The 13,764-nt window shown below is 40.9% G+C and overlaps 1 protein-coding gene across 1 annotated transcript; it reads right to left on the reverse strand.

Moving 5' to 3' along the window:
• Positions 1 to 4,900: 4,900 nt before the first annotated feature.
• Positions 4,901 to 11,996, reverse strand: LOC136828585 (fibroin heavy chain-like). Its single transcript, XM_067086595.1, has 4 exons — positions 11,896 to 11,996; positions 9,055 to 9,208; positions 5,583 to 8,257; positions 4,901 to 5,431 (listed from the first exon to the last, which is right to left on the reverse strand). Exons 1-4 carry the CDS (start codon positions 11,993 to 11,995, stop codon positions 5,253 to 5,255), a joined length of 3,108 nt encoding a protein of 1,035 aa, XP_066942696.1. The 5' UTR covers position 11,996; the 3' UTR covers positions 4,901 to 5,252.
• Positions 11,997 to 13,764: the final 1,768 nt, after the last annotated feature.

Below are 13,764 nucleotides of genomic sequence, written 5' to 3' on the forward strand. Positions count from 1 at the left end.
GAAGATAGGAGTTTATTTCGGGTCATAATGGGTTATTATTGAAGAAGAGCGGGTGGGGAGAGATACAGCAAAATAAAAAGCTCACCGGAATGGCAGAAAGAAAATCTGTCACTGACAGATACAGAGGGTAGAAAGGGTAGAGAAGAAGAGACTCAAAAAACGTTATGACCGTCGTGCAGCGTTGGGCAACTTCCCGTGCCGTCAGTGAAACTGGTTCTGCTCCTCCCACCAAAGTCAGGGTCAGGCTAGGTCAAGGGATCACGGACAGGGATGCGGAGATTAGGCGGAGGGAGAGAGAGAGAGAAGGGCCCACGAGGGAAGAATGGAAGAAGAAAGAGGACCTGAATTAAAAGAAAAAGAATTATTAATGCTCTCGAGTGGTCTATTCTAAGCCTAGCTTGGTTCTGAAATGGTTTCACGTTTTGCTCAGCCCAGAGACTGATTTCATCCCATCAGACTTCAGCTCTGTAAAACAAGTAGAAGAACAGTAAGAAAAGTTGGGTCTCTGTGAAGGCTGCAAAGAAATGGGGAAAAGAAATAGAACTAAATCGGCTTTTGTTCTCAGGTGCGGCAAGTGAAGGGGAAAAAGAATTAACGTAATATGCATGGAAAATATATTTGCATACTGCAAGACAATAAATTCTTCAAGTAATACTAAAGAAATTCTTACCCTACATTGATGTATACAGTATGTGTCTACAGTAGTATAAACTTTCTTGTACCTTTCATAATATTACTTTGACTGCATATAATACCCAGGCTAGTTGAAAGTACACTTAATTGACAATTTAATCAGCTCTATTGATTCCTTAACTAAAACCGTCAGGCATAATTGTATCTACAACCGTCATTTCGCTAGGATTTAACAATCCATGGAGAGTGTCAAGAGATTTCCGCTTCACATGATAGCTGCGCTCTTCTTCAAAGCTGGGAGTGGTTCGTGAGTCATGGTCGCGGTATCCGGGATAGCAGATTTCTACGTTTGAGACCCGAACCGGGACGTACATGAATATCCGAGAAGGAAAAGCTAGGCCGAAGATGTTGCTCTACTCATTACCTTATACAAGAACTTGATCATTCGCTGCGCTGTGTGATGAAAGAATCCAGATCAGTATTTTTTTTTCATGATTCACTACTTAGCAACTCTGGCCAGTCACCCAGCGTTGTCAGTGTGTTCGGATATCAGGTGCAGTGCGTCAATCATACCACGAAAAGTGCAACAGAGACAATAAGAAAAAAATATGCTATAAAAAGGCGCGTAATGGAAAGGTAAAATTCTGCGGATATGTAATGCTATGATCACCTGAATTTGATTATGGCAAAAAAAAATTTGTTTTTAAACTTGGATCGAGGGAAATTCCCTGCCAAGTTATAATGTATTTTGACAACCGTCTCTCTCTCTCTCTCTCTCTCTCTCTCTCTCTCTCTCTCTCTCTCTCTCTCTCTCTCTCTGTTACTGTGGCCTTTGTTATCTGACAGATAAATCTCACGGAAATTCCCATGCGTTGAAGCAGTCTTATACAAATAAGGAATTATCATCATTGTCGGTATTAGCATCTTTATTATATTAGGTACGAAGGCTGGTATAAAATCCTGACCTTAAGTCATCCTGAGTGGAAACAATAAAGACTTTTTAATTGTTTTGCACTACAGCATTGCAATTTCTCGATGGAGGGTCTTCGAACGTTTTAGCATATATTTGCGGCGTATCTGCCATGGATGCAGGTTACGGCCAATCCTGATTTTATATATAGTTAGTGATCATTTTCTTCACGAAAAGCATTTCATTAATTTCCCTACACCAACCCCATCCCTTTGAGCCAGACCGTTAGGTTTATTCGTAGCCTAATTTTGATTAGTGTTTTATTGATGTTTATATTTTGATTTAATCTTTGTTAGGTTTCATGGAGCAATTTTATTGGAGTTCCATCATTAATCATTGTGTTGGTCTTCTCGTTCATTATCGATCATATATTTAAGAATAGATGCCACTAGTGATTATTCTAGAGCAAAAGGGGGCTATACACTTCAAAAGAAAATAAGGCAGAAGTTAATTATATTAAATACTAGCTGACCAACCGGCACTGCCCGGGAAAACTCTGAATGACATTCTACGCGTAGGGGGAGGGAAAAGGAAAAGGGGAGGGGGAGGGAGAAGGGAGAGTGGGAGTGAATTGTGTTGACGGTCCGACTGACAGTTATACTTTTTCATGTGAACGTTTACCCTGCGAACTGACAGGTATTACTATGGTGACTGTCCCTTTTATCCAGGTATCACAGTGTTGTCTCACACCTTTAACCAGTTATAACTGTACTGTCTGTCCCCTTTAACCAGGTGTTACTGTACTGTCTGTCCCTTTTATCAACATATTAGTGTGGTGACTGTCCCTTTTATCCAGTTACTACTGTGGGGACTGTCCATATTATCCAAGTATTACTGTGGTGACTGTCCCTTTTATCTAAGTATTACTGTGGTGGCTGTCCCTTTTATCCAAGTATTACTGTACTGTCTAACATCATTAACCATGTATTACTGTACTGTCTGTCACCTTTAATCAGGTATTTCTGTGCTGACTGTCCCTTTTATCCAGGTATTACTGTGGTGACTGTCCCTTTTTCCTTTTTATCCAGATATTACTATGCTGTTTGTCCTTTTTTTATCCAGTTATTACTGTGCTGTCTGTCCCCTTTAACCAGGTATTAATGTGCTGTCTGTCCCTGTTATCCAGGTATTACTGTGGTGAGTGTCCCTTTATCCAGATATTACTGTGGCAACTGTCCATTTTATCCAGATACTACTGTGCTGTCTGTCCCTTTTATCCAGGTATTACTGTGGTGACTGTCCCTTTTATCCAGGTATTGCCGTGGTGACTGTCCCTTTTATTGAGGTATTATTGAGCTGCCTGCCACCTTCAACCAGGTATTACTGTATTACTGTGCTGTCTGTCCCTTTTGTCCATATATTACTGTGCTGTCTATCCCTTTTATCCAGGTATTACTGTGGTGACTGAAAAGCATTTTCATTAATATATTTCTATGGTCTCGAGTACATGAAATGAAGTATGATAAACCTGTAGAGTTTATTTACCACATAAGTTACAAAGGGAAGGGGAAGGGGGCAGCGGTGCGGGTTTGAAACCTACCCTGTCATCTAAGTTGGGTCAAATGATGTCCACGTGCCAAATTTTGTCCAGATCGGTCAAACGGTTCGGATTTCTGTAGCACACAAGCATACAAACAAACACATAAAAATTCACCTTTATATATAAGATAGGACAAAAGAAATTATCATTAAACTAATCCCATGAAAAAGAAAACTCCTTACAGTACTTGCAGAATAGAGATCAGCTTGTGGCGTACACTATAGAAGATTTAATAGTAAATATGGGGTGTATATTTCAACTATATAAACTTATTTAGATTGTAATATGATCAAGGGAAATGAAAACTCTCAGATCTCTATACCTGATATTCTCAGCTTGAAAAAATAATGCATCTATAAAGTTTAGCGATCGGCGGTAACAAAAACAACTTGCTTCAGAATAGAAACGATAGTTTTCTGAAGCAGACTTAGGCATCTGAAATCCGAGAATTTTATTTATTTATTTATTTATTTATTTTGGTTTTTGCACTATAAACGCGGAAATGTGAAAGATGTTAGAGTTCATTACCTTCACACACACAATTTAAGAGAGATCGGAAATATATCGACAAAACTGAGTTTGAGAGGCCTTTAGAGTTGACTATATTAAAAGGGTTGCCAATTCAGTCATACCCCCAATTTAAAACTGACAGAGGCCCTACAGACACTTGGAAGTTGAAGGTCTGGTCGTTAAAGATCTAGAAGATCGATTTATTGGCATAAGACGTCAAAAATAAGGTATGGAGAAGATCTTTGTTGTATAGAGAGAGAAGACAACAAATGAGAAACAATCAGATGGTGTGGAATCAACTGCAACAGCTTACAACATGGCCAGATTGTAAGCATATGTCCATATATATATATATTGCCATTTTGCAATTTCTTGACAGCAGACTGCATTTTACCTACACTTGTTTGGTTAATATTTTACATGATTTTGAATAAAGTTAACCTTGAAATATGACACTTTGCCTTCCAAGGCGTACTTAGCCTCGTGCTGCCAAAATCCGCAGAGCAATGGAGAATGATAGCAAAAGGTTCCCTAAAGCCATGCAGAGAAACTAACTAAATTTTGGTGAAGTAAGTAAGGACGCCATTATTTTGTTTTGCAATAGGGACAATAAGCTAGCTTGATTAAAGGTGCTTGGGAAGAGGGTGATTAAATAATTCTGCAAATTACTCAGTACAAGTGAATATTAAAGCAATGCGATAGTATTCATGAGGGGTGCAGTCGAAAGTCTTTCTTTTGAACAGATTCCACCTGTAGATATTTCCAAAGGGAGAACAAACATAGTTGGATGAAAGAACAACCAAATGCTTTGTCCACTTATTCTAAAGAATTAATTAGGGACCATGAAAAAATTTGGTTTCATTCGAATAAGTTATTGATCTTCAAAGACACGAAGATGAATAATAATTCAATTAACTTTCAATTTTCGTTTTTGGGAGGCCTCATGAACTTAGGTAGAATTTTTGGTATTGCTATGGCTCCTGGACTGTCCAGCGTTGAAAGCAGAGAGGATGCTTCCTGTAAACAAAAAGGCAACATCCACAAATAGTCAGATCTTTTTGGTACCTCCCTCCTTTGGACCACTAGAATACTTTTGTCATTAACATAAGACTGTTTACAGATGCTTTTAGAAATGAATTTTTTTTTCTACCGGAAATATAATGATAACTGTCCCCAACACAATTTAGAACTAAGCCAAAAGCTAATCAGAAATGGCATATTTTTTGTACCAGAAAGAAAACTAACCATAAAATTTCTTCTTTATTCATGTAGTAATAGCCATGCATATAATTGAATGAAGAATAACATAAGCACTTTTACATCTTGAAGAGAACATAGAGGACAATGGAACAAACAATTTTATGAATAAATAATGCAAAGTAATTATTAGCCAGGCGCTGAAAGTGATTTCCTTTATTACTTTTCATAATACTTGAGCATTTAAATATTTTATTCATAGTATTTCATTTTATGAGAGCGGTGTTTCAGATTGTTTCTCATATTCTATTTTTGGGCGCCTCGGGTAGGGGTCCTTTCAAAGCAGCTTTAGCTTCTGACCAGTGACAAAAAGCATTTAGTATTATGCTTTCTGGTTTCTTTTTACCACTGATTCACAGACTTCGTCCCTGGAGCCCTGCAAGCCCAGTGCTGCTTAGGGGAGCAAGGATCGAAGCAACATTTTTCTGCAGCACTGCAGTCGCCATCAGAGTTGCATTTCTTGCTGTAGCCTGCTGGCTTCTCGCACCTACCAAAGTTTGGGCAGGTTCCAGGATGAGATCCTAAAATATGAATGAGGTAATTCAATTACTGCTCTGCCAATGAACATTTTCCTAATGCATAGGATATTGCTGCATATATTACTCATATAATCAGTTTGTGTGGCAAATGATCACTATTACATACTATTACATATCACACAAAAATTTGTACCTGCATATCCTGAACTGGCTGAGGCGCCAGCAGTTCCTGCAGCTCCAGATCCTGAACCATGGGCTCCAGCAGCAGCGAAGGCTCCTCCTCCGTGAGATCCGAAATTTGCCAAAGCCCCAGCACCTGATCCACTGCCTGAACCAAAGCTACTTGCATGGCTAGACCCAAAACCACCTCCTGAGACAGATCCGCTTCCTTTGCTAAAACCAGACCCTGAGCCAAATGCACCTCCATGGCTAGACCCAGAACTGCCACCTGAACCAAAAGCTCCTCCATGGCTAGACCCAGAGCCACTTCCTGCTCCAAAAGCACCACCATGGCTAGACCCAGAACCACTTCCTGCTCCAAAAGCACCACCATGGCTAGACCCAGAACCACTTCCTGAACCAAAACTGCCTCCATGGCTAGACCCAGAACTGCCACCTGAACCAAAAGCTCCTCCATGGCTAGACCCAGAACCACTTCCTGCTCCAAAAGCTCCTCCATGGCTAGACCCAGAGCCACTTCCTGCTCCAAAAGCACCACCATGGCTAGACCCAGAACCACTTCCTGCTCCAAAAGCACCACCATGGCTAGACCCAGAACCACTTCCTGAACCAAAACTGCCTCCATGGCTAGACCCAGAACTGCCACCTGAACCAAAAGCTCCTCCATGGCTAGACCCAGAGCCACTTCCTGCTCCAAAAGCACCACCATGGCTAGACCCAGAACCACTTCCTGCTCCAAAAGCACCACCATGGCTAGATGCAGAACCACTTCCTGAACCAAAACTGCCTCCATGGCTAGACCCAGAACCTGCACCAAAAGTGCTTCCATGGCTAGATCCAGAACCACTTCCTGAGCCAAAGGCACCGCCAAGGCTTGACCCAGAACTGCTACCTGAACCAAAAGCTCCTCCATGGCTAGACCCAGAACCACTTCCTGAACCAAAAGCTCCTCCATGACCAGACCCAGTCCCACTACCTGACCCAAAAGCACCTCCATGACCAGACCCAGAGCCAGAAGCACCTCCATGGCTAGACCCAGAACCACTAGTCAAACCAAAAGCACCTCCAGAGCCACTACCTGACCCAGAAGTTCCTCCATGGCTAGACCCAGAACCAGTGCCTGAGCCAAAAGCACCTCCAAGACCAGAGCTAGTACCTGACCCAAAAGAACTGCCGTGACTTGAGCCAGAGCTTGAGCCAGAAGCACCCCCATAGGTTACAGCAGAACCACCACCTGAACCAAAACCACTTCCCTGGCTGGAGCCAGAGCCACCACTTGAACCATGAGTACTTCCAAAGCTAGATCCAGAACCAGTGCTCGAACCAAAAGCACTTCCTTGGCTAGATCCAGAACCAGTGCTCGAGCCAAAAGCACTTCCTTGGCTAGATCCAGAACCAGTGCTCGAGCCAAAAGCACTTCCTTGGCTAGATCCAGAACCACCACCTGAACGAAAAGCACTTCCTTGGCTAGATCCAGAACCACCACCTGAACCAAAAGCACTTCCATGGCTAGAACCAGATCCAGAACCTGAACTTACAACTGAACCGAAAGCACCACCCTGGGTAGAACCGGAACCTGAGCTGAAGCCACTACCTGAACCAGAAGTACTTCCTTGGCCAGAACCAGATCCCGAACGAAAGGTACCTCCATGGCTAAAGCCAGAACCAGATCCGCTGCTTGAACCAAAACTACTTCCATGAGTAGAACCAACACCTGAACTTGAAGACCCTGCTGTACCATAGCTTCCAGATGAACCAGAACCATGAGCACCAGAGCCACTTCCAGCACTACCTAAGCTTCCAGAAGATCCACGGCTTCCTGAACCACTTCCAAATGAAGATGATGTCCCAAAACTAAAGCTACTTGATGATACTTTACTGCTAGTGCTACCAAAAGCACTTGATCCTTTAGTGCCAGATGACCCATGAGTGCCAGTGCCACCAGATCCAAAACTGCCAGATGATCCTATACCACCTGAACCATGAGATCCAAAGCTACTCGATGAACCATGGCCACTAGATCCCCCCAGTCCAAGAGCACTAGATGAGTGACCTCCAGATCCAGTAGATCCAAAAGTACTGGAGGCTCCATGGATACCCGAGCCACCAGACCCAAAAGTGCCAGATGACCCAAGGCTTCCAGATCCACCAGACCCAAACGTGCTGGATGACCCATGGCCACTAGCTCCACCAGTCCCAAAAGTACTAGATGATCCATGACCTCCAGATCCACCAGACCCAAACGTGCTGGATGATCCATGGCTTCCAGACCCTCCAGACCCAAAAGCACTTGATGATCCATGACCTCCAGATCCACCAGACCCAAAGGTGCTGGATGATCCATGGCTACCAGATCCACCAGACCCAAAAGCACTTGATGATCCATGACCTCCAGATCCACCAGACCCAAAGGTGCTGGATGATCCATGGCTACCAGATCCACCAGACCCAAAAGCACTTGATGATCCATGACCTCCAGATCCACTGGACCCAAATGTGCCGGATGAGCCATGGGTGCCAGAACCAGCTGAACCTAAACTAGAGGTGCCATGGCTCCCTGAGCTGCCAAAGCTAAAGCTGGATGATGCTCCATGGCCAGCACTGCCTGCAGAGCTGACACCAGCAGATGAACCAAAACCCCCAGAACTTCCTGTGCCAAAACTAGAACTGCCAAAACCTGATCCTGATCTGAAAAAAAATTAAATCTTGTTATTAAAATTGCTGTCCCCTGTATGGCTAAAAGCAATTTATAAATGAAGCTCACAACTGTCTATTAAGAATATAATTTCTGACCACATAATATCTATTGCTGTATCTCCAGTATTAGAATCCTTTTCATCTAAGAAAATAATTTAAAAAATATGCTCTACAAAGATGTTTTGTGGCTGAGAGGAAACAGAATGTATCAGAGGATTTATGCCAAATACATATAAGGAATTAGATACTGTTACTTCTGCTCTGAATCCGTTAATGAAATAACCAAGTATGTTGTGTGGTTTGACTTTTCTGTCTATAATCTAACTATTATTCGGGTCTAAGTAGTCTTCAAAATAATTCCTATACTGACCCGTTGGTCATAATCTTGTAAATGAAAATTTGCTATTGTAGAAAATATGTTTTTTTTTCAATAAAGCTTTTTGTTAGAGAATGTCTGAAAGCAACATATGGCAAACTTGTTGATAAGTTCAGAAGCATGGATAACTTTTCTGGATAACATACACATGCCTGTAAACATTTTTTCAAATTGCGAAAGGTCATTTACTTTGGAAGGGTGACATCTAAAGAAAACATTACAAAATCTTTTTAGGTTATCTAAGCAATTTTCATAGGTGACATACTGTATACTGGACAGGAGCTGAGCTGACGAAGGAACAGCAGTGAATCTTATGCAGCAGTATGCAAATATGTCAGTAGACTTGCAAAACACAATTGACCACTGCAGCCGAATTTCATCAAGGGAGACAAAAAGCTTAGCTGCTACTTACCCAGATGTTGCAGAACTAAATCCTGGTGATGAAGACGCTCCAGCCGTGCTGGGGCTGGCCCCAGCCCCTGGGGTCAAGTATCCCCGAGAGGGAAGTTTAGCGCCATTACACACTGCAGACGCAGACAAAAACAAAAGAGCAGCTGCGAGACGCACTGGAATGTATTAATGCAATTATTATCGTTGTGCATTATGTCAGATTTCATACATGACAGTGTAAAAAAGTCGTTGTATGGATATTTTTCAATGAAAAAATACTTTAGTGTGAATTTAATCTGTGTCCTAGATATTAATTTAAGTACTTAAAATTAGACAGTGTATTCTAAGAAAGAGAGAGAGAGAGTTAAAATTCCTTTTGTTATGCATCTATGAAAAAAATCTCTGGGCTTGGGGTTTTTTTAAAGGGCCTCTACTAAAGATTAGAAGACGGATCGCTTTGACAGAATTAAAAAACCACCACAAAGCGGTGTTTTGAAGTATGTCACTTCATATAATATCTAGAATCCAATACGAATTTTTGGGGTTTTCTATTTTTCACAAAAAAGTAATGTTTAATTAAAGTTCTCACTCCGAAAACTTTTCTTTTGTTAATAATGGACCTGGGCGAGCTTCTGGTTGGCCTGTGGATCAAACGGCTTTTGGTTAAAATCAAAAGAGAGCATTTCTTTAGAAATAAAATGCTCTCTCTCTCTCTCTCTCTCTCTCTCTCTCTCTCTCTCTCTCTCTCTCTCTCTCTCTCCCGGAAAAAGTACACAAACCCAACTGTTAGTCCACCATGAAAGCATATATAAAAATATGATAAATGAAAAAGATACAGATGTGGTTTACCTAGACTTTGCAAAAGCTTTTGATAAGGTAGATCATAATATATTAGCGAAAAAAATTAGAAAACATAACATTGTTGACAAAGTAGGAAGATGGATAAAAGAATTTTTGCAAAACAGAAAACAGATAGTGATTGCAAACGATGAGAAATCAGATGAAGCTACGGTAATATCCGGTGTACCACAGGGTACGGTGTTAGCTGCATTGCTGTTTGTGATTATGATTGCAGACATAGACAGTAATGTTAAGGACTCAGTAGTAAGAAGTTTCGCAGATGACACAAGAATAAGTAGAGAAATTGCTTGTGATGAAGATAGGAACTCGCTACAAAGAGACCTAAACAAAATATATAAATGGGCAGAGATAAATAGGATGGTATTTAACTCTGATGAATTTGAATCAATGAACTATGGTGATAAAGTAGGAATGCTATATGCATATAAAGGACCTAATAATGAGACAATCACAAACAAGGAAGCAGTTAAAGACCTTGGTGTGATGTTGAATAGGAATATGTTATGCAATGATCAAATAGCAATTCTATTGGCAAAATGCAAAGCAAAAATGGGAATGTTGTTCCGGCACTTCAAAACAAGAAAAGCTGAGCACATGATTATGCTTTATAAAATGTACGTACGTAGTCCTCTTGAATATTGCAATATAATATGGTACCCACACTACCAATAGGATATTGCACAAATAGAGAGTGTACAAAGGTCATTTACAGCTAGAATAGAAGAAGTTAAGGACCTTGACTACTGGGAAAGATTACAATTCTTAAATTTATATAGTCTTGAAAGGAGAAGAGAACGCTACATGGTAATTCAAGCATGGAAACAGATAGAAGGAATTACCGAAAACATCATGGAACTAAAATTATCAAAAGAGCAAGCAGAGGTAGATTAATAGTGCCAAAACTATACCAGGAAAATTAAGGAAAGCACACAGGACATTAATCCACCACGCACCAGCATCGATAATGCAGCGTCTATTCAATGCGCTACCAGCTCATCTGAGGAACATAACAGGAGTGAGCGTAGATGTGTTTAAGAATAAGCTCGACAAATATCTAAGATGCATCCCAGACCATCCAAGACTGGAAGATGCAAAATATACCGGAAGATGCGTTAGCAACTCTCTGGTAGACATCAAAGGTGCCTCACACTGAGCGACCTGGGGCAACCCGAACGAATTGTAAGGTCTGTAAGGTCTCTCTCTCTCTCTCTTTCTCTGTGTGTGTGTGTGTGTGTGTTACACACACACACACCCACACATATATTTCACTAAATTCTCTTCCAATAAAATTAATTCCAATAAACTAAAAGTAAAATTAGAACGCAAATTTTAGCGCGATTTTTTCTGGCTCATGCCAATAATTTCAGCATGACTCCGTGTTAGTTGTATGAGAAATAAGAGACAAAAATGGGGTAATTCAATATCCTAAAAAGCCTTCAGTACGAAAACAACTGAGGTCTCGCATAAAATTAATTTTATATGCCATAAAAAGGCGTTACTAATTCTCCTAACAAAGCGCTTGAAAACAAAAGAAAAAGTAAATTGCGTTGCAAAATGCTTTCCAGCACTCCAACTGTCATCCTCGCATCATCTTCGCCATAAAAATGCGGAAGAACTTGGTGTAGGATGAATCCTTTTCTTGAACACGTATTGTAAAAAGAGAAGCTAAGTTCCTTGTTTTCCAAATTTAAAAGAAAACGACATGCTTTTGAATGCAAACTGGAATCCACGCACTATCATAGAAAAAACACTTTAAATTGCGAAAAGATTCAATCATTTCAATCCTCGCATAGAAAGGGAATTTGCAGATACTTAGTAAAGAAAACAAATATACTTGCAACGTGAAAGAGATTATGAAGATACTCTCACGAGAAAACTGAATCAAAGCCCTCTCACTGTATTATAGAATGAGGAAAACAAAGCACTGCTTTCCAGAATCTTTGGAGAGGACAAAATACGCTCAGCGCAGCGGAACACAATCACCAAGTGGAAGGAGACTTACTGTCGATAAGAGCCCGTCTCTTACAACCTATCCTGCAAGAAGAGGAGAAGGGCGGACTTGTCTTATCCTGGATCACCTGAAGGTGACTGCATGGTGGCATGGAGTCGGTTGTGACTTTATATAGTGCAACCTCTTAGATCTCCTGACAGGGCAGGAGGATGTCGGTCTTCCCAGGATCTTTCCTGGGTCGCTCCAGGGGCACTGGACCGGTTTGCAAGAAAGAGAGAGAGAGAGAGAAATGGGGCGCTCTAAAAGCAAGAAAGGATCCAAGAAAATCTAATAAAGAATTATTAAAAACAGCAGTGATGATGTATGAGCGAATATGACCATGAAGATGGTAATGCAGTTATAGTAACGCTAAATTATAGGAAGGTAACTCTACTTCCGTTCAACTATTGATCTTGCCATCCGCAATCAAAGACGAGTAACAAAGACTTTGAGTAAATGTGCTGATTAAAAAAAAATAGTTTAGAAATGAACAACATGGCAAAAGAAAACAAAAGTCGCTCTCGGAAACGGCGAAATCAGCACTCGGTTCTCGTCACCGCACCTCGAATGGAATTCTAGTTCACCTTGATCATATTCCCATTCATTCAATAGTGTTGATTATTATGAATGTTCTAAATGCAAAGAACAGCAACTGCCACTTTTCCACAATTTGCCACCAACTAACTTTGAGAATTTTAAAGCGACAGCTTCACAACTGGAAGCACAGCAATACCCCGAGTGAAACTTACAAAGGACCATCTACATAACTACAACGTTCTACTACGCTATTATCTACAAACTCCCAAAGCCACCTCGCCCCATCCCCTACAAAAAAAAAATGACACTGGAGTCAAGAATAACTGCGGAATGAATGATCCACATAACATGGTCTTTTCACTAACCTAACGCTTCCCGTTCCTCCCACATGGAAGAACCACCTCTCAACAATTCTGCAAAAAATTCTCGAAGGTTCAACAATGTTTTCCTAAGGCCAAGTATTACTTAAAAGATATTATCGGAGTTGTTGTCATTACTCTATCAAAATTCTCAAATGTTCTCTTTCATTACTGTTAGTGTACGGATACCTTAAAAAATGTACCGCCTCGCAGCTTGAATTGAAGTAACTTCTCTCTAAATAGTTGGGCAACGCCAGTGGTGGAAGAGGTTGGCCTCCAGGCTGAAAGACGGCAAGTATAAATGTGGAGTTCAAAACCCGTAGACTGTAACTGTTACTCACAGAAATAGATATTTGAAATAGATATTCTGGAGAGCTGCTATCATTACTCCTAACATAACAAATATTTCGACAGATCATAAATGGTATACAGCAGTATAAAGAAAACTGTTCTCATGTTAAGAAAAAAAAGTGTCCTTCAGAAATATTTTCTGGTGAAGTGGCTGTTTCTGATGTGTGATTCGTATATCCTGGTGATAAGTGTGTGTGCGCGCACCTGTACGTGGGAAGACCAAAGTTCATATTTAATGCGCCGTAATAAGATTCCTATCTGTTCAAGAGTTCAGTTACTATAAGTGTTTTATTGATTAAAAAGTCACAGTTCAGCTGAAAACTACCGAAAAGTGGGTGAATATTTAAACTATAAACCATTAGAAATATAGTCGTGCTGTTATCGGAATGACTTCAGCAGTTATAAATAGACCTTTTATTGTTGCTATTCTCATTTAAATAACGAACTGAAAATAAACTGGGAAGATAATGTACATAGCGCATCCCGTCATGCGTGTCCAAAATATTGCCAAAAGCAAGAGAAAGACTGGGAGGAGGGCCTCCCACTCTTCCAGGAACCCAAAGGCCACAGGTCAAAGTAATGCTTCGTCTCCCTCCTTCGGCGAGAGGTTGCACCTTACCGTTGGGAGCGTGCG

The sequence above is a fragment of the Macrobrachium rosenbergii genome, chromosome 43, assembly GCF_040412425.1.
Source record: "Macrobrachium rosenbergii isolate ZJJX-2024 chromosome 43, ASM4041242v1, whole genome shotgun sequence".
NCBI lineage: Eukaryota > Metazoa > Arthropoda > Malacostraca > Decapoda > Palaemonidae > Macrobrachium > Macrobrachium rosenbergii.